This window comes from Chenopodium quinoa, unplaced genomic scaffold (assembly GCF_001683475.1).
Source record: "Chenopodium quinoa cultivar QQ74 unplaced genomic scaffold, ASM168347v1, whole genome shotgun sequence".
NCBI classification, from domain to species: Eukaryota; Viridiplantae; Streptophyta; class Magnoliopsida; order Caryophyllales; family Amaranthaceae; genus Chenopodium; species Chenopodium quinoa.
Genome location: NW_018745068.1, coordinates 1,421,477 through 1,445,893, shown reverse-complemented (window position 1 = coordinate 1,445,893; position 24,417 = coordinate 1,421,477). Strand labels below are relative to the sequence as shown.

The following is a 24,417-nucleotide window of genomic DNA, read 5'->3' as shown; positions in this document are numbered from 1 at the left end:
TTCCTACGTAATTAGAATTGTTAGTATTATTACTTCAAAAAGAGATAATATATTATACAATTGTAATCAAATTTACTTAAACTTACAATTACTTCCTTTGTACTTTGTTGAATAACAAAAGCTTCCCAATCATCCTTCGATATGTTTGGCCATTTTTGCCATGGGAGTAGCTCTTCACTGATGACTTCATCATCATTTCCTTTCTTCTTCTTTGGTTTTTTCACAACAGTCTTTGTGACCCAACCACGAACTAATTCGCTCTTGAAGCCTCTGAATCTTTCCGCTAGCAAAGATTCAAACACCCTTCGCTTGGCGGCATCATTAGAAATATTAAACAGACTCTGCAAACACAAATAAAGTCGATTATTAGTTTCCCCTTTTACATAACATTAAAGTAAAGGTATTTATAATTGTATAAATATGCAAATAAAACACTTGCCCTTGTATCATTCCAAAATGTGTCAATCAAGCCTGGAGGTACTTCCCGCATACGAAGTGTAATCGGGATTTTACGCGCACAAATGCCAACGTGAATAGCATATGGACGACGGAATTTGCCTACAGGTTGGCCCGCCTTGTCGTACTCCAGGACCATGGGACCGACGGGTTTCTTGAAACTTGTCGTCGGACCCCTCACCTTTTTCTTAGCCGGTGCCCTCACCCCTCCTTCACTTTTTCCTTGGCTTTGATTGTGGGAAGTAGCGTTCTCACCAACCGTCTCAGAAACTGCATTTTCAATAGGAGGCGCTTGTTCAGCCTCCATTTCAAATGCATCCAGCCTACGCTCCAACACATCTTGAGCCTGATCTTCTGCCTCACCCAAAACAGGCTCCTTGTTCACATCATACAACTCATCACCATCCTCTGATAAGTCATCATCATCATCCTCTACATTCTCGACACAAACACGGTCCTGATCGTCCGCCCTGAGATGTAATCACCTGCCATAACAATCATAACACGTTAGTAGTTGTATTATAAATACATTTGTAAGGTACAGTTATAAAATCAAATATAAATTGCTTAATTATAATACTTATGACAATTAATTAATTCATTTTCGGCTAACCTGTCATTTTATAATACTTTTAACACCTAAAATTGCAAAATTGCTGAAAAATAGTACCTCATTCTAATATTCCTTCGTTGTGGTCTAATCGCACATAATTGGTTTGGTCGTCTACGTCATTTGGTACAACAGGTCTAGGAACAGTGAAAGGTGCTGAGTCATCAAACACATCATATTTTTTCCTCATCCTCGACATCTCCAATGCCTAGGATTCTTCTTTTGCCGGCTAGCACAATAGACCATTTCATATTTGCTAGGTCAGTTACATAAAACACTTGCTTAGCTTGAGATGCAAGGATGAATGGTTCCGCACTGTCATTTAGGTGGCTAAGATCTACAAGAGTGAAGTCATCATATTTGACGTTACGCCTGATATTATCAACCCATTTACACCGGAAAAGAGCAATCGTGAAGCTACAATAATCAAGCTCCCAAATTTCTTGAATTCGACCATAGTATGATAACTCTGCATCAACGGGTGATTTGTCCTTAGCACTTGCAAACTCCCTTGACGATGCCACATGCGTTACACCACTGTTTTGGGTCGAGGAAGATTTCAAATCCTGACGCTCAGTCCAAAAAGTGTACCCATTTATTTCATATCCCTCAAATGAGCGAACATCATCCCTAGGACCATAAGCAAGCCACCTTACTGTATCAGTGACACTCTCATCCATTCTACCCATCCCTCGATCACGAAACCAACTCACAAACCTCTTATTATGCATCTGAATCAATGCCCTTTCACCTTTCGATGGAAATTCATCACGCAAACTAGCCATGTGCTCATCTAAGTATGGGTGAATATCTGCAACATGGTGCAACACATATAGGTGTGCTTGTAAAAACTTATCTCGGTCAGGTGACATTCGTTTCGACCCGATTGTGCCGTGACCATCAAGTCTCCCTTCATGTCGAGAAGTAAGAAGACCAATAGGTTCAGCAACAACTATATAGTCGGCCACAAAATTACCAATCTCCTCACCCACGATCCCTTGAATCATACTTCCTTCCGTGTGAGCCCGATTCCTTACCTTTTTTTGCAATGTACCCATGTGTCTTTCAAAAGGGTAGCACCACCTCATGAATACTGGACCGCACAACTTAATTTCACGCACCAAATGAAGAATAAGATGCACCATTATGTCAAAGAATGAGGGTGGGAAGTACATCTCAAATTTGCACAAAGTCACAACCACATCCGCCTGCAAAGCATCAAGTGCACAAGGATCAAGCACTTTGCTGCATATTGTATTGAAAAAAGAACAGAGGCTTGTAATAGCTTCCCTCACGTGCTTCGGTAAAATACCACATATTGCAATTGGTAGGAATACTTGCATAAGAACATGACAATCATGGGATTTCATACTTGTCAGCTTCAATTCTCCATTTAAGGATACAAATCTTTTCATGTTAGATCCATACCCTGATGGAACCTTAATGCCGTACAGACATGCACAAAACATCCGTTTTTCTACCCTTGACAATGTGTAGCAAGCCGGAGGTAAGTAAGCCTTGGCATCCTTTGCTTTTCCATCATAATTCTTCTTCAACGCATCTGTGGACTTTCCTTTTCCCTTGCTCTTCCCCTTTCCTTGTTTCGAACTCGTTTCATCTCTCTTTTCCTGTTCCTTTCCCTTTCTAACCTTTTCTTGAGGCCATAATTCTGGACGAACCCCCATCTTTTCCAAATCTAACCGTGCACCCTTTCCATCCTTTGTTTTGCTTTGAATATTCATCAGCGTTCCCACAAGAGCATCACCCACATTCTTCTCTATATGCATTACATCAAGACAGTGCCTAACATCATGTTCTTTCCAGTACGGAAGCTTCCAAAAGATTGATTCTTTTTTAAAGAGAGCAGTTGAGTCCGCAACTTTTTCTGTTTTCCCAAACACTGTTCGTATACCCTTAACTCAATCATAAACCTCCTCACCAGTCAATGGCCTAGACGCAGTCCCCTCTTCCGCTTTCCCATCGAAAGCCTTTTTCTGCCTACGGTACGGGTGATCGCGCCTTAGCAACCTTCGAGTCCGCAGATACACCTCTTTGTGACAATTGTCAAGGTGTATGCTTGGAGTGTCATCAATACAAATGGGGCATGCTTTTTTTCCTTTGTTCTTGTACCCAGACAAGTTGCCATATGCAGGAAAATCATTAACGGCTTCTATTCCCCAACAACATGCAAAAACATACATCATGAACACCAACATTCAAACCTTCTTTTTTTCAAACACACAACATCAAACCAATTCAAGATACTAAGTTCAAAAATCCAACATCAAACAACCAACTACTTTCAACCAACTCCCTTGTTGACACACAACATAACATTGATTCATTTATTCAACATAACACACCCTCTACACCCCTGCTTCAATTCAATCCCTACCACCATCAACAGCCACCAACAGCAGCCACCATCAACAACCACCATCACATATAATAATAATAATAATAATAATAATAATAATAATAATAATAATAATAATAATAATAATAATAATAATAATAATAATAATAATAATAATAATAATAATAATAAAAAAATAAAAAAAAAAAACCAAAAATCAAACGTCAATTGAATAAACGAAGAATTCAAATATGAAACTGAAAATAAATCAACGAATAACCCTAGAATGCGAAGGATTAAGATGGAGATACCACAAACATTACCTCGACGCTGCTTCAATGGAGGTGAGAAAACTCAAATTCGGCTTCAATGGAGGCGAGGAAGCTCAGATTCGGCTTCAATGGAGGCGGAGATGCTGCTTCAATGGAGTGCGAAGGCGAAGGTGTTGCATGCTTCAATGGAGTGAGAAGGAAAAGGTGCTGCTTCAATGGAGTGAGAAAGCTAGGGCAAAGACGAAAGAAAGAAAGAATAGAACAGGGAAAAGGAGAGGGAAAATTAGAATAGAATGGAACAGGGAAAACACGAAAGAAAGAAAGAAGAAGGAAAATACCGGGTTTTTTTTTTTAAATTTGCCACCGGTTTGAACCGGTTCGAAAAAAACATTCCCCACCGGTTTGGTCTAAAACCGGTGCGAAATCCCTTCCACCGCTCTTTTTTTTTTTTTTTTATTTAATTCAGTAATTGCCACTGGTTTGAACCGGTGCGAAATATATGATTTGTCAACGGTTCAACAGGAACCGGTGGGAAAAGTATTTTCCCCCATCCCACCCATATCTTTTCCCACCGGTTTTCAAGAACCGGTGGGAAAAGTGCGCTGCGGAATTCATTTTTTCTACTAGTGGGAGCTGATCTACACCATAGCAGGCGGCTTTGCTGGTGGGGGCCTAACTATCTGAGGCACTAAGGACCATGTCAGGCGGCTGGATGTTAACTTGGTCTATGAGGGCCAGGCGTCTACCGACACATTTCCTGAGGTCATCATCTCTAAGAAGGACCGGGGCGAAGTCCACCGGCCGCATGTTGACCATATTGTCATCGAATGCAAGGTAGCTAAACTAAGGGTTGGCCAGATCCTTATTGATACCGGTAGCTCGTCTGACATCATCAGCTGGAAGTGTCTGTCCAAGCTAAAGTACTGTTGGGTTTTGCGGTGTTCGACACCGCGCGAAAATAAAACCCGATAACCGGGTCGCATGCATAATAATTACAACATAAATAAAAGCATGCAAATAAACATAAACATAAGAGAAGAGAGAGAATAGAGAGAAAGAATGCTCACCCTTGTAGCGTTTTTCGCTCAACCGTTGAGCTCAGACTTAAAAGCTTCAAGTTCTGCAAGTGCGAGAACCTCCAACAGCTCATACCCTCGCTACCGAACCTTAACCGGTCCCTACCCCAAAGCTTAGTTGGGCCTATACGAAAAATAACTTAGAGTTTACGAACAAAGGTTTTCTCGCTTTTGGAGATCCTTTAGAGTTCACCAATTCAAGTGAAATTCCCAATACCCAATGATGGGTATTTATAGGGAAATGTCCCTAAGAATTCCCATCATCTTTCAATGTGGGATAGTTGGTAAAATGTGAAAATAAGCAATTAATTTAATTCCAAATTAAATTAAATAAGCTATGTAATAGTCAAATGACAAGTGTTAATATGAAGGAGGGAGTAGGTAAGGACCACAAGCCCATCCTTGGAGAGTAAGCATAAACCCACCAACTCACATACTTGGTCAACACAAAGAAGACCGGCCACATGCCTTGGGCCTCAAGGCTCGCCTAGCTGGCGGTCTTGCCCTCGGCTAGGCCTCCTAGAATGCCGCAAGCCCACGCGAGCTAGCGGGCTGCTATTAGGCCTGCTCACGTGCTTGCGGGCTGGTGCTACCGCTGCTAGCATTGGCCTGCTCACATTCTTGCGAGCTGATGCTAGGGCTTCTAGCTAGCCCACAAGGCAACGCGTGCATGGCCCCTTCGCTGCTAGCTAGCTAGCTCAACTAGCATGCCCGGCCAGCGCACACGCGTGGCTGCTTGGCCTGCTGCCGAGGCTAGTCTATGGTAGCAGCCAAGCTAGCTAGCCCGACCTAGTCCTTGGTTGGCTCGACCAATCCGAGGCTAGGTCTGATGACTTGTCATTAGACTTATTTTCTTGTCTCGTTGATTCCTTGAAACGATTTGACGTTCGACGCTCGGCTTCGACGCTCTAAGCTTGGAGTCCGACGTCTTAGTTCGTAAAATCTCTATCGACTCATTGAATCCTTCGGATTAATTCGTCGATTCGGTTCGGTTACACGATAGGGTGTGACCCAAAGGGTTCAGTCAAGATTAAGCTTTAACATTAATTATTCATTAATATTACTGATCAGAAGCGGCCTCCAGCTAGGCATTCCGATCACTTGACCTCACTGAATAATTATCTTTCTAATTAATTCTGAACCCCCTATCGGAATAATACACTTGTTTAAAGGACACCATTCCTTTCAAGTACAAGCAAGGCAGAATGCACAAAGTTACTCACCCCTTGGTTGGTTTTGGGGCTGGAGTTGTGCACCCAGTCGGACGAATCGATCTACCTATCCGGCTGGGAGAGAAGGGAGAGGGGCGCCATATGGTTGTCCAGTTCTTGGTCGTAGAAGAGTAGACCACCTATAATCTCATTTTGGGTCGGCCGACTCTGAAGGAATCCAAGGCCGTCATTATCCCATACCTCATGCTGTTGAAGTTTGAAAAAGATGACGGTTTTGTTGGCTCCCTGAATGGGGACCAGAAGACGGCTCGAGAGTGCTATCTCTCAAACGTCAAGCCCACGGTGGCAGCAGTTGGCCAGGGTTAGGAGCCAATAGACCTTGACGATTTCAAGGAGGAAGAGCCTGCCCCACAAGCAGTTGGCAAGGAAAGAAAGGCCGATCAGTTGGTGGCTGTAAAAAAAGAGAAGCAATAGTAATAACTGACCGGGGAACGGTCAGATGACCTCCGTCCCCAACCGGCTGGAGAACATATGGATATCGTTCTGGATGACACATGTTCGGAGCGTACTGTAAAGGTTGGGACAGCAGCTTTTGCAAAACTTGGTGCAAACTTGCACTATCTACTGAAAGAATTCAAGGAAATTTTTACCTTTGAAGTAGAAGAGATGCCCGAATCTTGCTGTCCACAAGCTCGCCATGGATCTAAAAAAGATGTCGATTAGGCAAAATAATAGAAATCACGGCGAGGAGAGAAGTCAGGCGGCAGCCACCGAAGTGAAAAAGTTGTTAGATGCCGGGTTCATTCGGCAACGTCACTTCCCAGACTGGGTTGCGAATGTGATGCCGTTTGGCTTGATGAGTTTTATGGATGCCTATTCCGGCTTCCATCAGATACCCCTGTGGAAAAAAGATCAAGAGAAGACGACATTCGTCACTGATTAGGGGTTATTCTGCTATATTGTTATGTCGTTTGGCTTGAAGAATGCGCCGGCTACTTTCCCACGTATGATTAACACGGTCTTTATTAATCAGATTGGAAGGAATGTGTAGGCGTACATTGATGACATGATAGTGAAATCCAAGCTACAGACGGATCACCTTGTTGACCTCCGAGAAACCTTCACTACACTCAGGCGACCCAAGGTCATGCTCAATCCTAAGAAGTGTGCCTTTGGTGTTCAGTCTGGGAAGTTTCTCGGATTTTTTATTTATCAAAGGGGGATAGAGGCCAACCCTAAAAGATACAGGCGGTTATTGACATGAAGTCACCTCGCACTGTAAAGGAAGTTCAAAAATTAACTGGTTGTCTGGTGACATTGGGGAGATTCCTCGGCCGGTTAGGTGATAAGTGCCTCTATTTTTCCAAGCGATTAGAAAGAAGACCATGTTTGAATGGGGGGATGATGCTGAGGCGGCCTTCCAAAAATTGAAACAAAATTTGCACTCCTTGCCAAGGCTTGTCTGCCCTTTGCCCAAGGAGACGCTTTACATGTACTTAGCCGTCTCAGATCATTCTCTCACTGTTCTTCTCCTTGCTGAGAGAGTCGACAATCAGCTCCTGAACTATTTCATTAGCCATATGCTTCGAAATGCAGAGCTCCGGTACTCTATGATTAAAAAATTCGGTCTCGCCTTGTTCATGGAAATCAAGAAGTTGAAACCTTACTTCTTGGCACATCCGGTGGTAGTCTATACAGACCAACCCCTCAAGCGGCCAATGAAAACTTTAGAGTCATCCGGCCGAATGCTCAAATGTGCTATTGAAATGCAAAGTCTTGAAATCACGTTTGAAGCAAGGAAGGCAGTGAAGGGTCAGGCGTTTGCCGACTTCATTGTTAAAATGACAAGGCCGATTGAATCGAAAAATCTTGATTAGGTTTGGAAGATGTATGTAGACGGGAGCTCTACCATGAACGACTGTGGTGATGGGATAATATGTTAGTTTCTTGAGGGGGACAAATATGAATATGCACTGCGGTTCAAGTTTCAGGCCTCAAACAATGAGGCTGAATATGAGTCCCTGCTAGCCGGTATACACATGTGTAAGGCAGCATGAGCAAGAAAAATTGACGCCTGCTCTGATTCTCAATTGGTTGTTAGCCAATACCATGGTGACTATGAGGCCACCCATTCGGCTATGATCAGGTACTTGCAGGCGGTTAAGGTAGAGGCCGATACACTTAACGATTTTAACTTAAGTCAAGTGCCTCGGTCAGAAAACAATCGGGCGGATGCTTTGTCAAAACTGGCATCGTCCGCCTCCTGTGATACGCCTCAGTCAGTCTTCTGGGATGTAATGGAAAAACAAAGTATTGAGGAAGATCCCATTGGAGTTCTTGACTGAAGTTCAACCTGGATGGATGGCATCCGGGCATATCTGCTAGAAGGCACTGTGCCGGATACATATCCAGAAATGACTGCAATGAAAAAGCGTACGACCAACTTTGAGATCCGCAAAGGAGAACTTTTCAAGAATGGCTTTCTGCAGCCACTCTTGAAATGTATCACCCTAGAGAAGGGGAAGGAAATTCTAGAAGATCTACACCCGGGCTACTACGCCTTACACATAGGCGGCAGAGCTATAGCAAAAAGGGCCAGGCAGCAAGGGTATTTATGACCGACTCTAGAAGCAAACGCCATGGAAATGGTGAAGAAGTGCGATAAATGTCAAAGGTTTGGCAAACTCATCCACCGTCCGGCCATCGACGTGGTGGCCATTCATAGCCTAGTACCATTCGCCAAATGGGGCATGGATATCTTGGGACCGTAAACTCCTGCGCCAGGCGGGCGGCGGTATATCTTAGTTGCCGTTGACTAATTCACCAAGTGGGTAGAGGCTGAGGCGGTCAAAGGCATTAAGACAAAGGATGTCATTTCCTTCATCTGGAAGAACATCATCACCCGGTTTGGGGTACCTATGTCTATGGTCTTTGACAATGGCCCTCAATTTTAGACGCTTACCCTCAAGAATTGGCTGGGAGACCAAGGGATCTCTCACTGTTTTGCATCAGTTGGCCGTCCCCAAGCAAATGGCCAAGTGGAAGCCTTCAACAAGCTAATCTTAGACGACATTAAGAAGAAAATTGAAAGGGTTGGTGGTCTATGGGCAGAAGAGTTAACTCACGTCCTATGGGCCATCAGAACAACAATAAAAGGGGAAACCGGCGAAACCCCATTTCTCATGGTGTATGGTGCTGAAGCCGTCTTGCCTATTGAGCATTATGAGCCGACTCTTCGAGTCATGTAATATGATGAAGAGACAAACTAGGAGGCCATACGGCTGGCATTGGACTCAGCTCTAGAATGCAGGGGTAATGTCGCCTTGCGTCATGAGATATACCGTCTGAGAATGACAAGAGTCTACAACAAAAGAGTACACAAACAACCCTTGAAAGTAGGGGACTTTGTGTTACGCAAAATGGAGGCAACCGGTAGGGCCAATGAGCAAGGAAAGTTGACGTCCAATTGGGAAGGTCCCTACCAAATCTATGAAGAAGTAAGAGGCGGCACCTACCGCATGGACACTCCAGACTGCAGGAAGCTAGCCATAACTCGGAATGTAGATAATCTAAAGATACACTACTTCTAAGACTTGTAATTTTTTTTAAATAAGAAGCTTATCAATGAAAAGTTGCTTTTTATTTTCAATATTGATTATTTATGCTTATTTAGATGTGTCTCCCAATGGGAACACCGCCTGTGCAATGTGTAGATGGCAAAATCTAAACCAACCGTCTGCTCCAACAAGAGTATGACATCCGGCGATGCCTATCCGGGTGAATTTTTCGCAGAGGGCATCTCCCATTTGGGTGGTACATAGCTCTATAAACTCAAACACAAACGACCCAATTGACTAACTCAATAAGGTTTAGCTCATAGCCGTTTGACCTGAATAATCTAAAATGGAACTTAAACGGCGTAATTAAACCGTATGTCTTTTCGACAACAGCCGGTAATCGGTCATTATTTCATCTTAGATTAAAATCTTATAATAATTTTATAACTTAAGAAATCCTCTCAATAGGGCAAAAGGACGTTTGAGTATATTATGGATAATATAGTCCAACAGATGACCTAGACGGTGAACAATGTTTCTTCTAGTTCAATGGATTAGGCAATTCCGAGAACCTCCTGGGTGTTCAAGTTTATACCGTCTGAATGTTAGACGGCTGTGTACTTGGTTTGGGGCAATCATGGTAATGATTGATTCACCAAGGAACCTCTCATACTCTTTAAAGTATCAAAAGTTCCTCGATCAATCAATCTATTTTGAAACCAACCATATAGTCGCCTAGGGGCAAGATGAAGATGGTTTGTTAGTTGCCGCATGCAATTAACAAGATAGGAAAAATCAAAGCATATAAGACAAATCAAAAATTGCAAAATTGAAAAATTTGGCAAAACCGACTCAGTTGGCTACTTCATAAATAAAACCCGACCTTAAGACTGGGAGAGTGATTGTCAAACTGGATTCACATCCGAGAGAATAAAAATTGTTATAAGGTACAACGCAAATACTCGGCACGCAGGCCGCAAATACAAACGGGCTCAAGACCGAAAGAGAAATAAAGCTAATTCTGCTGAGGCGGGGACACAGACTGGTCCTGGCCGGAGGGGAGCTCACCTTCTGCATGCCCTAGTTGAACTAGGTTAGGGTCAACCGGCACTTGATCTTGCTGCTCATTAGGCTCCTCCTCGCCCTTTTCTTGCTCCTCATCAGTCGGCTCAATGCCGACACATTCATTAAATGGAGGCTGCGCTTTCAGTCCTAAGGTCTGGGCATCGTACAACTCGCTGGCGTACTTGAACCTCAGGCCAAAGAAGTCGCAGTCGTAGTCCGGATGGACGAGGTGCCATGCTATTTTCATGCGCTCCTTACATTCCTTCTTGTTCTTTGCTATCAGCAGCTCCTGCTCTGCCTCTAGTTCAGTTTTGAATTCATCCCGCATCGGGACCATCTCATCCTTAAGCCGGTTGACGTCTGCTCGGAGCTGAGTATTCTCTTCGTCAGCTGCGTCCAAAGCTTGAGGTTCGACTGAGCATTCTTGAGCTCATGCTCAAGGTCAGACGCCTTCTTATTAGCCGTCTCTAAGGCAGCCGTCACCTTTTTAATAAGCTCCTCTTGTTTCATCTCCTGAGCTTTAGACTTAATATCATTCATTGTAATTCGATATTGAGCAGAGTTACGGGCTTTGACCGCCCGTTCGTTGGCATCTCTTACCTCCTCTTTCTTTTTGTTAATCGGAGTCTTTAGCCCGTCTACCCTAAGCATTGCCAGCAAAAGCACAAGCAGCAAAGAACAGGGATTAACCGATATTCTAATAAAAACAGGTGTATAGGGTATCTCCCGCTGAGCCACCCCGTGCTCCCAGCACCTCCTAGGAGGTACGCACTCAAGCCAGTCCGGTCTAAGGTCAGGGAAAACCTACCAGGGGCTCAGCCTCGTGGCTAGCCTCAGCAGGCTCCATCTAGGAGTCAGAGACAACCTCCCAGGGGCTCAGCTTTGTGGCTGACCCCAGGAGGCCTCAGCCTGCAGCACCAAGAATGGAATAACCATAAATAGTAACCCAAATGCAACAAGAAAGAGGTTAGACACATACATTTCATAACTTATCCATTATTATTCAATAGATAACCTTGCTAACTTAACAATTGGAGGGAGGTTACTTGAAGCCACCCCCGAGGGCATAACCACCGTTATTGTGCAGTTAACTTTCGACCGACGCCCAGGCCAGACACCCAGCCAGTCTCCGGAGCTACCCTGGAACAATTGGCATTAGAAGGAGGGGGTAGTTCCAACACCTTAGCTCAACAAGTGAAGCTTGCTCGAGGTCGGAAAAACCGCCATGACGGGGGATAAACTAGATCCGACGACCAAAACACTATTGACCGGTAATGCTCAAACACCACAAAATAAACCCGATCTTGCAAAAGTAACTGTAAAATCAATCCCGATCAATACCCATAATCCAAATCAGGCTGGAACCTCTTCGGTATCACTAAAAACACAAGTGGAGCCTATAAACCAGTCGGACCAGCCCAAAAAGTTCGATTCGGAATGCCGCTCACAAACCAGAGCAACGAGGTGATTACTTAAACACTGACAGAAAGCTTTAGACGGTGCACATACCAAAGGTATTGCAAAACTTTTCTCAGTGCAGTAAGGAGCAGGTGGCTGCTATGACAGCTGTGCTGAAATCATTTGGAAAAGGATCGAGTTCCACTCGTCCGCAGACATCTTCTGGGCAGACCCTAGCTAGGTCACCCGCGTAGAGTTTGACCCTAGAGCAGAAGGAGTTGGCAGCCCTAAAGAAGAGGGTGAAGGAGCTGGAGGCCAGAAACTTGAACAAGGAGTGGAGTTCGAAGGAATCAGGAGAGGTTCCAACTGGGAATCAGTGCAGCAGATCCCCAACCCATAGTCAGTCTTTGAGCCTAGCACGTTTCAAGAAGGCGAAGATCATGGTGATCCCTGAGGACTCACCCTTTTGCAAGGAGATTTTGGAGGAAACAATTGAAAAGATCAAGATGCCTTCGTGCAAATACAATGGAACAACGACTCCTAAGAACCATTTGTCTGCCTTCGAGAGTCACATGGTCTTGTGCACCAGAACTGACTCAGTTTGGTGTAAAGCATTTCCTCCAACCCTAGAGGGACTGGCGGCGGAATGGTATCGCTCACTAGATAAAGGGTCAGTTTATTCGTATAACGGCCTGAGGAGGTTATTCATGGATCATTTTGTCACATTAGTGGATCGCACCAGAATGACAACAGAGCTGATGTCACTAGAGTAGGGAAAGAGTGAGTCACTCAGAGACTTCATAACTCGGTTCAACAAGGAGGCGACATCAATTCCCAACATGAGCCAAGAAGTGGGCGTTGCTTGCAATGCAGAGCGACTTACTCTCAAGGTCAGCATTCAGGGAATATATGGGCAGAAAGAACCTGAAAACCCTGGCAGAAGCTTTAGGAAAAGCCCATGAATTCATCAAGGGGGATGAGACAAACAGAGCTATGCTAGCCAAAAAGTTTGCCTCTGCCAATCCGAACAGACGAGCAGAAGCGACGAACAAGCCATAGCTTAACCTTGCCGGATACGGCAGGGCAGACCAGCAGAGAAGGGGCAATAAAAGGTTTCTGGCCAGAGGAGGCAAGGCAGAGGTAGATTGCAGAGCAGGAACGAACAATATAACCCTTTGACCCACAACCGATCTCACATCTTCAATGTGAATAAGCATGATGACAAGTGGCAGAGACCAGCAAGGATGACCACATATAACCTAAACCCAAAGAAGTGGTGTGACTTTCACAGAGACAAAGGACACACGACAGAGGAATGCATCCACCTCAAAGACAATATCGAAGACCTTATAAGAAGGGGGTATCTGAATCAGTTTAAGCAGTACACTGGGCTGGATAGGAGTCAAGGTAATGATAGACCTAGAAATGACCGATGGAGGGATAACAGGAATGACAAGAACAAGCAGGAGGAGTTAGAATAAAACAAGAGAGATCTAGGAGACATGCTGGTGATTAGTGGGGGGTCGATGCATGGAGGAACAGTCAGCAGAGCCAGGGTTGACCTCAGAGACATGGTTCATCAAGTGAACTATAATGAACGCAGATAATGGAAACCGCCACCTCCTCAGCTAAAGGTAGTATTTGATGAGCATGATCAGCACGGAGTCATATACGCACATGATGATCCCCTAGTAGTTTCCATAACAATTGCGAATTGGAGAGTCAGGAGAATTCTGGTAGATAAAGGTAGTTCAGCCAACATCATATTCATAGACGCCTTCTGATTAGTGGATTTTTTCCCGCCACGTGGACCAATTCAACTCTTCCAAGTGTCATCCACGTGGACCAACCAGAGTCTGCCACGTGTCACCTTATGAGAGGTCCAAGGTGGACCAATCAGGCAAGCCCAATTAGTCATAGGTATATAAAAACCTAGTATTGGGCACGCATTTCAAGAAAGGGAGATGTTCCCCCTGGGAACAGGGTATTCAAAAATTATAAAACACGCGTGTACATTAATTGCTGAGCATTAACTCCAGCTTTAATTGCACTTCTTGAGAGCTAAGGCTCGGATTTCGAGGCTATCTCAGACAGCCGAATGACCACTCCTCTCCTAAGAGGAGCCTGATCCCCTTTTACATTCCGCATTTTTTACATTCGAACACGTTCTAACTTGATCGTCGGAGGCGGAACTCCCACCCCGGGAGACTCCGTTGTTTTGTAGGTACAGGCGCCCAGAGGCCAGTCTTGGTGTTGTAACACTCCCCCAGGACACATAAAAAACCCTGAAACATTTGACGCCGTCTGTGGGGAGAGTACTTCTAAGATGGCTTCACAAGAACCTGTACTGCCCTTTAATGAGAAATAGCCTATGGCCGTTGCACAGGTCTATACTGACCAAGATACAGATGACGACCTTGAGGTTGACACATATGTGGCCCCTGATGGGTCACTAAGAACTAGGCGCATCTGTCCCGCAGAAAGAAGGGAACGGGGCGAAGAACAAGCGGGTCCGAGCGAACTAGCCGGCCAGCCGATTGGTCAACTCCAGGTGGTCGAAGGCTCCATCCCCATCACCTAAAACGAGCTCATGACAAGTTTAAAAGGGGAGATTAAGGACCTGATTGACAAACGAACGGCTGTCTCCACCAAGGAACAGTCGGCCAAAAAGCCCTCCCAACCTGGGAGGAACAAGCCAGTCAAGGACCGAGAGGCTACTCCTTACCCTAAACCCGGGGAGGGACAGAGGCCCTTGGTCAATTTAGCCAAATTCTAATTCCTTGAGCCAGGGAAGAGGAAGGCCATCCGGCATGTTCAGCCGGATGGCTCAAAGAAAACTTATTCTGATGCCTGGATGTTAATCCAGCAGAAGAATAACATGAAATTGTTAGAGTCGGCTTCAACGTCGAACTTACAAGAGAGCTTTCAGAATACCTCAATGAGGTATTCACAATCAAACCGAGAGAACCAGACAGGTGGCATGTCCGCCCACTCTAGTCCTCAAATGCTCCATGCGGCCCCGTATGCGCCTGAACAGCCATATATGTCGTATAGACAACCTTACATGCAGCCTACTATCTTTGGAGGGCAGGCGGCACAAAACGTCCAACCTTTGGACTGGCAACTCCGACTGCTAAGATTAGGGGAACAACCCTCTGCGTTCTCCAAGGAAATAACTGAGGCCGCACAGCCGACCAAGGTGAAAAATGTATTGGTAGGTACCTATGATGGTACCACCAACCCAGAAGACCACCTTATGGCATACACCAATCTCATGTATCTACAAGGGTTGGATGATGCCGCATGGTGTCGATGCTTTCCGGCCACATTGAAGGGCGTCGCCCAGCAATGGTTCGGCAACCTGCCAGCCGGATGCATAAATAAATTCAAAACTCTTGCATACTTGTTGTGTCTAACTTCTCAATGAACATCCCTGTAAAGAAAACAAGTCTTGACTTGGGAGCAATTCAGCAGGGAGAGAGAGAAGGTCTACGGTCATACAATAGGCGGTTCAATCTGATGAGAATTCAGATTCAAGGACTGCCTGATGAAGTGGCCTATACAGACTTTTTCAAAGGTCTAAATGACGGGTCGACCTTTAAGTTTAACCTTGTCAGAAAGAGGGTTGCTACCCTATATACAGGCAACCGAACTTTGCAACGCCAGTAAATAGTCGGACTCTAAGAAGTCTGACAAAAGAGAGAGTCGGTCAGCACAACCAGCTAAGAAGGAAAATAAGAAAAGAAAAGAAAATTGGGTGGCTGATACCTCTAAACAGCCGTCCCAGAAGAAAAAGGAAGAAACTAGAAACTACTCCCTAAAGTACGAGTTTAATAAAGATTGTTACTCCATACTCATGGAGATAAAAGATCGGGTGACTATTGAAAAGCCGGCTACTATGAAAGGTTCCGCCAAAAATCGGAACAAAAATAAGTACTGTCATTTCCATGAGGACGTTGGCCATGACACCAACGACTGCTATAGTCTTAGGCGCCTGTTGGACCGCCTGGCTGACAATGGGGTGCTCAAGTCCTACAATTATGAGGTCTAAGGTTACCCTGCAAACCAACCTTGGGCAGTCGTCCAAGAAAAAGTCTCAACCTGCTAATAGTACTGATATTGATGAAGAACAGATCTATACAATAGCAGGCGGTTATGCTGGAGGCGGCCCTACTATTCGGGGAACCAAAGACTACATCAGGCGGCTAGATGTCAGCTCAGTTGATGAGGGGCAGGCATCTAAGGAATCTTTCCCCAAAGTTTTCATCTCTAAGGGAGACAGGGGCAATGTCAAAAGGTCGCATGATGACCCCATTGTCATCGAATGCAAAGTGGCCAACAAAAAGGTGGGCCGAATCCTCATAGACACCGGTAGTTCCTCTGATCTCATCAGCCATAAGTTCTTAACCAAGCTCAAGTACAAGCCTGAGAGCATGCACAAGGTCTCTCATCCATTAGTGGGATTTGGGGGCGGAGTTGTGCATCCGGTAGGTTAAATAGACTTACCCATTCGGCTGGGAGAAAAGGGAGAGGGACCCCATTTAGTGGTCTGGTTCTTAGTTGTTGAAGAGCTGACCGCCTATTACAGGATTTTGGGTCGTCCCACCCTAAATGAATCCAAAGTTGTTATCATTCCTTCCCTTATGCTTCTCAAGTTTGAAAGGGATGATGGAACAGTTGGCTCCCTACGGGGAGACCAAAAGACGGCTAGGGAATGCTATCTCTCTGACGTCAAACACACAGTGGTCGCATCCGGCCCTAGTGGAGAAACTATAGACCTTGACAAAATCAAGGAAGCAGCGTCTTCTCCCATAGCAGGCGACAAAAAGAGAAAGGCCGATCAGTTAGTGGCGGTGAAAGAAGAAAAGCAATAGCAATCACTGACCGGAGAATGGCCGGATGAACTCTGTCCCCAGCCGGTTGGTGAGCACATTGATATTGTTCTGGATGACACTCGTCCAGAACGTACTGTTAAGGTGGGGACGACTGCTCTTGCTAAATTGGGTGCAGACCTGCACAACCTTTTGAAAGAGTTCAAAGACGTCGTTGCCTTTGAAATGGACGAGATGCCAGGCATCAGCCCGGATCTAGTCGTCCACAAACTTGTTGTGGATCCAAAAAATAAGCCGGTTAGGCAAAAGAAGAGGAACCATAGTGAAGAAAGAAGCCATGCGGCAGCCGCCGAGGTGAAAAAACTGTTGGACGCTGGGTTCATTCGGCAAGGCTACTTCCTGGATTGGGTTGCCAATGTTGTTCTTGTGAAAAAGCCGAATGGTACCTGGCGCGTGTGTGTTGACTACACGGACCTGAACAAGGCATGTCTGAAGTATGTTGTTCACCAGATACCCTTGTGGAAGAAAGATCAAGAAAAGATAGTATTCGTCACTGATCAAGGGTTATTCTGTTATACCGTGATGCCGTTTGATTTGAAGAACGTGCCTGCTACCTTTCAGCGATTGATTAACACAGTCTTCATTAATCAAATTGGAAGGAATATGGAGACGTATATTGATGACATGATAGTAAAAATCCAAACTTCAGACAAATCACCTTGATGACCTCCGAAAAAACATTCGCCACACTCAGGCGGCACCGGGTCATCACTAGTAGAAAAATTGAAAAAGGCACCCCCCTTTTCCCACCGGTTCTTAAAAACCGGTGGGAAAAGATCTGGGCGGGATTCGGATATTTACTTTTCGCACCGGTTCCTTTGAAACCGGTGGCAAATGTATGTTTTCGAACCGGTGCTAAATGTGTTGTTTAAAAAAAAAAGGGTAAATGGATATGCCACCGGTTCAACCGAAACCGGTGGGGAAAGTACGCAAATTAAAAAAAAAAAACTGTGAAATACTCTTCTTCTTCAATTCCTTCAGCACGAACAATTTCATTCCCCTGCTTCCCCTTCAATTACTCTTCTTCTCTCGTTCTCGCCTGCCCTCACCATCTCCTTCACGCATAGGTTGTCCTCCATTGAAGCGCATTCCTTGGGTTTCTCACCTCCATTGCCGCGCAACTCCTCTCTTTCTCTCCATATATAGCTATCTCCTCCATTGAAGCGCATACTGTCGAGCTTTGTGACCTCCATTGAAGCGCATTCCGAGCTTTCCAACTCCATTGTAGCAGCTTCGAGGTAAGAAATATTTCGTGGTCTTCCTAGTCTATTGAATAGCTTCGCAATCTAGGGTTAGTCGTTGATTTAGGGTTTTCTGTTCTTTGTGGTTTGCTTTGAGATTTTGGGTGGATTATGTTGTAACAGTTGGGTTGGGTTGAGGTCAAACCCTTTATTACTGTTAGTTATACTTCCTCTTTCAGGATTCATGATTGAAGTGGGTATTTCCTGACCTTTTCCATTGTTTCATAAATTACAAACATTGACTTCCTCAACTTACCACATTGATTCATTTTAATTGTTAATGCGGTAAGTTTAAGGTTCGAAATCTCAACTATTTTTGATGTTTGAATCCAATTTCCCTCTGAATTTTTGACCCTAATTTGATAATTGAATCAAACATCCCTTAAAATATGTTATTTTCGAGCATAATTTGATAATTGAATCAAATAACCCTAAAAATATGTGCTTTTTCGAGTTTTAAGTTTTATGTTTTGAAGATTTCTCTGTTTTTGGTTGAACAGTAATGAAATTTTATCTGCTAGCGATGTTGTGTTATTGAATTGTCGGATTTATAGCTTTTCGTGTTTTGTTGAGATTTTTGGGTTTGTATTGCAGTTTATGGGTGAGATTATTACACTGCTAGATTTTTGTGTTCGGTTTAGTAAACTTTAATTTGGTGATGCTTAATTTAGTAATCAATCTGCTTTTTTGCTCTTTGTTATGCTTGAAATTGTTAGGACTTCCATGTGTTTTTGTTTCAATTTTTAAGTTGATCATTAGATAGATGATATACTGATAGTTTTTTAAATTAAATGAAGCTGAATATGTGTTCCCTGACAACATGATTCTATCAGATTTCAGATTCATACAAGTACCGCAGATTTATGATGAGTATGTTTTAATGGGATCTGCTAACATTAACCAACGATCCTTAGCCGGTACTAAAGACACAGAAATTCCTATGGTTTGCTTGCATATCCTTACTGTGCTTTCTTTTCCTATAAAAGCTACTAGAAGTATGATGATCAGTCTTGTATTGGCAGTTTACACTATGTTTGAGCTTACAACTTATGTTTCATATGTCATTGTTGGTTTGACAGGAGTCACCCTTTTGGTTATGTTAGTTTGTGTTTAATTTTTTCTGTAATTGTGCATCATAAGTATAAGTTTGCCGAGACCCTTTTTTAGCGTTTCTAGAGTCTTATATTCAAAGCTGAAAATGTGATTGTTGGTATGATTTGAAATTATTGATGAGTGGGGACAATTTTGTTAGTAAGTTGTAATTTCTTCGACTTTTCCATGTTTATAAAGTTGCTATTCCATTTTCACACTAGTGATACTACTGATGAGTAGGGACAACTTTATCAGTTAACTGTAATTTCTTCGAACTTTCGCTTTTAATAGTTTCACAGAATTTATGCCAAGCTAATTTTATTGAGGGAGACCCAGTTCTTCATATAATGGCATTTTGAAAAATAACGTTATCAATGTAAATCTTGATCATCCTGCTCTGTAGCAAATTTTGTTGCTGTGGCTGCTTTTAGTGCGGACGTTGTTTATCTACTTTTTTTTTTCTTGAATAGTGTAGGTTATTTTGAAATACAAATTTGGGTGCCAAGCTTTAGTGCTCTTTCAGGAAAATCATAATATCCACAATAGATTAACTTTTAGGTCTTGTTCATATTACTATCTTAAGGGTCCATTTGGTTTAATTTATTATATCTTATTATGACTTATATTAGACAAACTAAGTTCAAACAAGTTTAGTTTAAACAAAATAAGTTAGTGCTACTACAGGGAAATAATATGAGTTCTGCCAAGATATTATAAGTTCAGGTAAGCTGACGATAAGTTCAGGATTTTCTGAAAAGTTAAAGATAAGCTTGTATATATTCAGATAAGTTCTATTAATTTAATTTCTTACAAAGTAAGCTAGAACAAATTAGAGTCTTAGCTGTCAAATTATTGATTTTGTTGATAAGATGTCTAAAGATCTGTGCCTTGAAATAGTCACTAGACGAGCTATAAGCTAATTTATGATTTATCATAATTCAACTCTAAGTTTTAGTTAATACACAATCTTTGTTTCTCTGGTCATGATATTTGCCAAGCTCCTTTGTTAACCGAAGCAGTGAACTAAAGGATTCAATCTTAACTGCAATGCTCCAGTGTGTGTGATGAAAGACACATTAACTGAAGTTAGAAACACGTATGACATGATATACTTAATTGTTCCAAGTTTCTGCAACCTACAAGCTTTCACTTTGGAAGGACTATAACAATGACAAATAGTGTGATATATGAATTTTGTTTTGTTGTTGTTTCTACTGTTTATTTAATTCAAATTTGTTAGATTTGACTTTGGGGGTACTTGGCTTATATATCTTAGTGACTTTTTTTACCCATTTATTTTTAGTTATTAAAACCTTTGTGTTGTTTGTGGGTTGTGAGAAATGACTAATCAAATGTTAATGAAAAACATGAGGAGATGGACGATGTTTAAACTGATAACGATCACTGAATTTTTGCTAAGAAAGCTAGCCATATATTCTATTGAATGAAAGCAGAATGGGAGATTGTGAATCCAATTGTCAAAGGATAATACATTTTCTGATAATGCATAATGCATTTCAGTTCTATCAACTTTACCTTGTTTGTCTAAGGTAGTGCAATATCACTGTAGTCTACACCTTGTTTGTTACGGTGTTAATCTATATAGTGTCCTTTTTGTCCTCTTTTTCTATTAATGATATCTTTTACAAACTTTTATAGTATGTGATATTATGAATGGCTGAAAGCTGATGTCTTACACTGTCAATGAACGGCAAATTTTCAGTTTCTCACAAAGAATGGCATATATGACTTTTGGAACTGGTTTGACGACAGAACCTGGTAATTGCTGTTATAATTGGCTAACCAATATATATAAATTCATTGCCTTTTCCTTTTGGATAGATTTGTACGGGATGTTCTAAAATATTTAATGTGATTATCCCCCTTTCAGGTACCCACTGGGTCGTGTGATTGGCAGGTACCATGTGGTGGTAAGTTTTCCATTTTTTAATCAAACTGATTTGTCCCATCTCTGGTCTGTATCTTATTGTGTGCTTCACTGATTCATGTAATCTCTGTTTATATTCTACAATTTTTATTTCTAGTAATTTTTTTATAGTTCTTGACCTGAGAGAAAAGGAATTAACATTGTTTTGTGTTGATAGGTTGCTGCATTCTGTGAACATCCCTTTGTCTGTGTGTATACTGCACCAGTATTTTCTGCTTTCGCATCATGGCCAACCTATTTTCTCACAAAGGTCAGTTCTTCTTTTTCATTATCCTTAACTAATATATATACTATTGTGCCTCCTCCTTCTACCCTAATATAATTAAGTGAGAGGACCTTATTATTTATTTAACTGGTTAACATTGTATAATATGATCTTTCAGGGAGTGAAGGGCCCGGGTGCAGGGTTAACAGCTGCATTACTATTGGGCATGGTAAGCCTAGGATTTTTGTCTAATTTGTTTCATATGGCAATTATATCTACTTCATCTATTGTTTTTCTTATTTTTGTACATTTTTCTGAACTAATTAGCATACTTGTATCACTCTTATGTGCATATTACTATGTTGTTCACCATTGATTTTGTTTAAGGAATTTGAATAGCTCCAACATACGAACTCTTAATATGCATAAAATTCGTAAAGCCACTGTCATTTCTTTATATTTTTGAAAGTTCATGTTTTTGTTCAATGTTCCTAATTTTGCTTAGTTAGTTTGGGAAACTTTCTTCAAATTCTAAAAAAAGTGAACCCAGTATTGGTAAAACCAAATTCAGAATTGCTTAGGACAATGCAAAGAACTATGAATATGTAATGGCATAGGCCCCTCTTGATTTATACATTGAGAAACCATTTTGGTGAAAAAATATATTTTTCTGTTATCGATTTGTAGTCAGCACTTATGAATTCTTTAATTTTTATGTTTTGAGAAAACTTCTTGAAACCATAGGTGTCTAAAAGAGAGACTCTATGGCTTTGTTCTTTTCACCTGGTTTCTTTATCAATTAGACTGATTGGAACTACAATCTTTTAGTCCTCAAAACTCAAAAGGTAGGTTTCAACATAAATTTGCTCCCAGGAATTAAAACTTTCAGAGATACCCTGTCTTTGTTAAGAGTTCATACAATTTACTTCTTTGAAATCAGGAATTCTAGCTCAGACTACTGGAAGAATTGGATACATTCTTTTCATTTCTTGAGGGCAGAGTTTTAAGTAGGTAATGTGTAGAAATATAAAGAGGAAACCCTTGTTCATCTTATGTTGGATTTATTCAATTACTCGTAACCAAAAAACGAATTATAGTTTCTAGCCCATGTAGAAAACCCAGAACAGAAAGGTACAGGTTTAGCTCGAGGCTGCTTTGTCCTGTATGAAAAGCATATGATGAATTGGGCTAACTTGTGTGATATGTGTGTTCTGAGGACACCTTGCCCTTTTATTTGTGTACTCTGTTGTTGGCTGCTCATGTGTCAAACATTACACCTTATTATGAAATAAAAAAGTCAAAGAATGACAGTAAGCAGTTTGGGATGTCTGCCTAAAATCTTTACCGCAACTGGACCTGAAATGATTATAATAACATAATACTGAGAATAAACTGGTTGTCTGCACATACTATGTTAATTAACAATAATGGCACATCTGCATGCTCTGTGGAGAGTGTTTAGGTAGGCAGAGTGTCCTGGTCCCTCATCTTCTCTTAGCTGTTCGTTGTTTCAATTTTTAGCTCGCGATGAAAAATATAAGCTTTTCACTAGGTATATAATCTGTGTTTGAAGTGGAAATTTCTTTCGCTTGTCTGTGCATTTTTTTTTTTCTCTTCAGGCTGAACTCACAGCATTACTCTCCAATTTTCCATGAAAGAATTGCTCCATATGCATCTGTCATTGGTGTGTGACTAATTTCCATTTTAATCTGTCAATTGTTATGAACTCTTAGGTCAAAAAAATGCAAAGTAATACAAGCAGTTACACCTAAATGATGAGGAAAAGTATTGTTATAATTAATTCTCAGTTGGACTCTGAATAACTTGTGCTAGTGCAGTGTTATATTTTTTCCATTGATTATTATTATGTGAGATGCTTTTAGAGTTATAGACTCTCGACTTCTCGAGTCCCAATCCATAGACTCTCGACTTTTCACTGGATATACTTGTTTTTGTAATGGCGTGCATTGTTTAATATCTTTCATATGCATCATGCAGACTAATAGGCTGTAACACTCAACAGTAGGCAGCACCAACAACAAGGAGCAAAATGCATCAGCCAGAATTGCAAAACAGGCAGCATATAGCTATTGGAAACTTTTTTTTTTTTTAGTTTTTTAAAGTGTAATATTACAAGTTATTGAGGCAAATATATGTGTTTTATGTATATTATGATTATATATAAGTATTTGGTACAATTTAAGTGAAAAAATGCAAAATTTTTTTTTTTTTTTTTTAATTTTTTGGGGTTTTGCCACCGGGCCAGTGTGAAAACCGGTGGGAAATGTTATAGTTTTGCCACCGGTTCACTTGAAAACCGGTGGGAAAAGTCCTCCAGCTATAAGATAAATCACATGTTTTTGCCACCGGTTCACTCCAAAACCGGTGGGAAAAGTGGTTTTTGCCACCGGTTTTTGAACCGGTGGGAAATCTTTGGGGATTTAGCACCCCCCAAATCAAGAACGGTTCAAAACCGGTGGGGAATGTGTGGTTTGAACCGGTGGGGATTGGGGTTTTTCGCCTAGTGCATGCTCAATTCCAAGAAGTGTGTCTTTGGTGTTGAGTCTGGATGTTTCTCGGATTTCTAATTGATCAAAGGGGGATAGAGGCCAACCCAGAAAAAAGACAGGCGGTCATAGACATGTCGTCACCCTGCACTGGAAAACAAGTTCAAATGTTGACAGGTTGTCTGGCGGCATTGGGGAGGTTCCTTAGTCGGTCAGGCGACAAGTGCCTCTATTTCTTCCAAGCTATTAAAAAGAAGACAATGTTTGAATGTGGGGCGGATGCAGAGGCGACCTTTCAAAAGTTGAAACAACACTTGCACTCTTTGCCAAGGATGGTCAGTCCTTTGCCAAAGGAAGTGTTGTACATGTACCTAGCCATCTCTGACCATGCGCTCAATGTTGTTCTCCTTGCTGAAAGAGGCGACACCCAGCTCCCGGTCTATTTCATCAGTCAAGTTCTACGGAATGCGGAGTTGAGGTACCCCATGGTTGAAAATTTTGGACTTTCCCTCTTTATGGCAGTCAAGAAGTTAAAATCTTACTTCCTGGCGCATCTGGAAGTGGTTTACA

The 24,417-nt window shown here is 42.2% G+C and overlaps 1 protein-coding gene across 1 annotated transcript; it reads left to right on the top strand.

Annotated features, from left to right (window-relative positions):
* The first annotated feature begins 17,564 nt into the window (after positions 1 to 17,564).
* Positions 17,565 to 23,498, top strand: LOC110709471 (dolichyl-diphosphooligosaccharide--protein glycosyltransferase subunit STT3A-like). The gene is made up of 7 exons (XM_021887689.1): positions 17,565 to 18,092; positions 18,929 to 19,038; positions 20,911 to 20,966; positions 21,079 to 21,118; positions 21,293 to 21,385; positions 21,519 to 21,569; positions 23,339 to 23,498. The coding sequence occupies exons 2-7, from the start codon at positions 18,976 to 18,978 to the stop codon at positions 23,351 to 23,353; spliced, it is 318 nt and encodes a 105-aa protein (XP_021743381.1). The 5' UTR covers positions 17,565 to 18,092; positions 18,929 to 18,975; the 3' UTR covers positions 23,354 to 23,498.
* Positions 23,499 to 24,417: the final 919 nt, after the last annotated feature.

Coding starts and splice junctions, on each gene's coding strand:
- LOC110709471 (XM_021887689.1), top strand. CDS start 18,976: ATGGGATCTGCTAACATTAACCAACGATCCTTAGCCGGTACTAAAGAC. Junction 20,967..21,078: donor TGGTTTGACGACAGAACCTG/GTAATTGCTGTT, acceptor TCCCCCTTTCAG/GTACCCACTGGGTCGTGTGA. Junction 21,119..21,292: donor TTGGCAGGTACCATGTGGTG/GTAAGTTTTCCA, acceptor TTGTGTTGATAG/GTTGCTGCATTCTGTGAACA.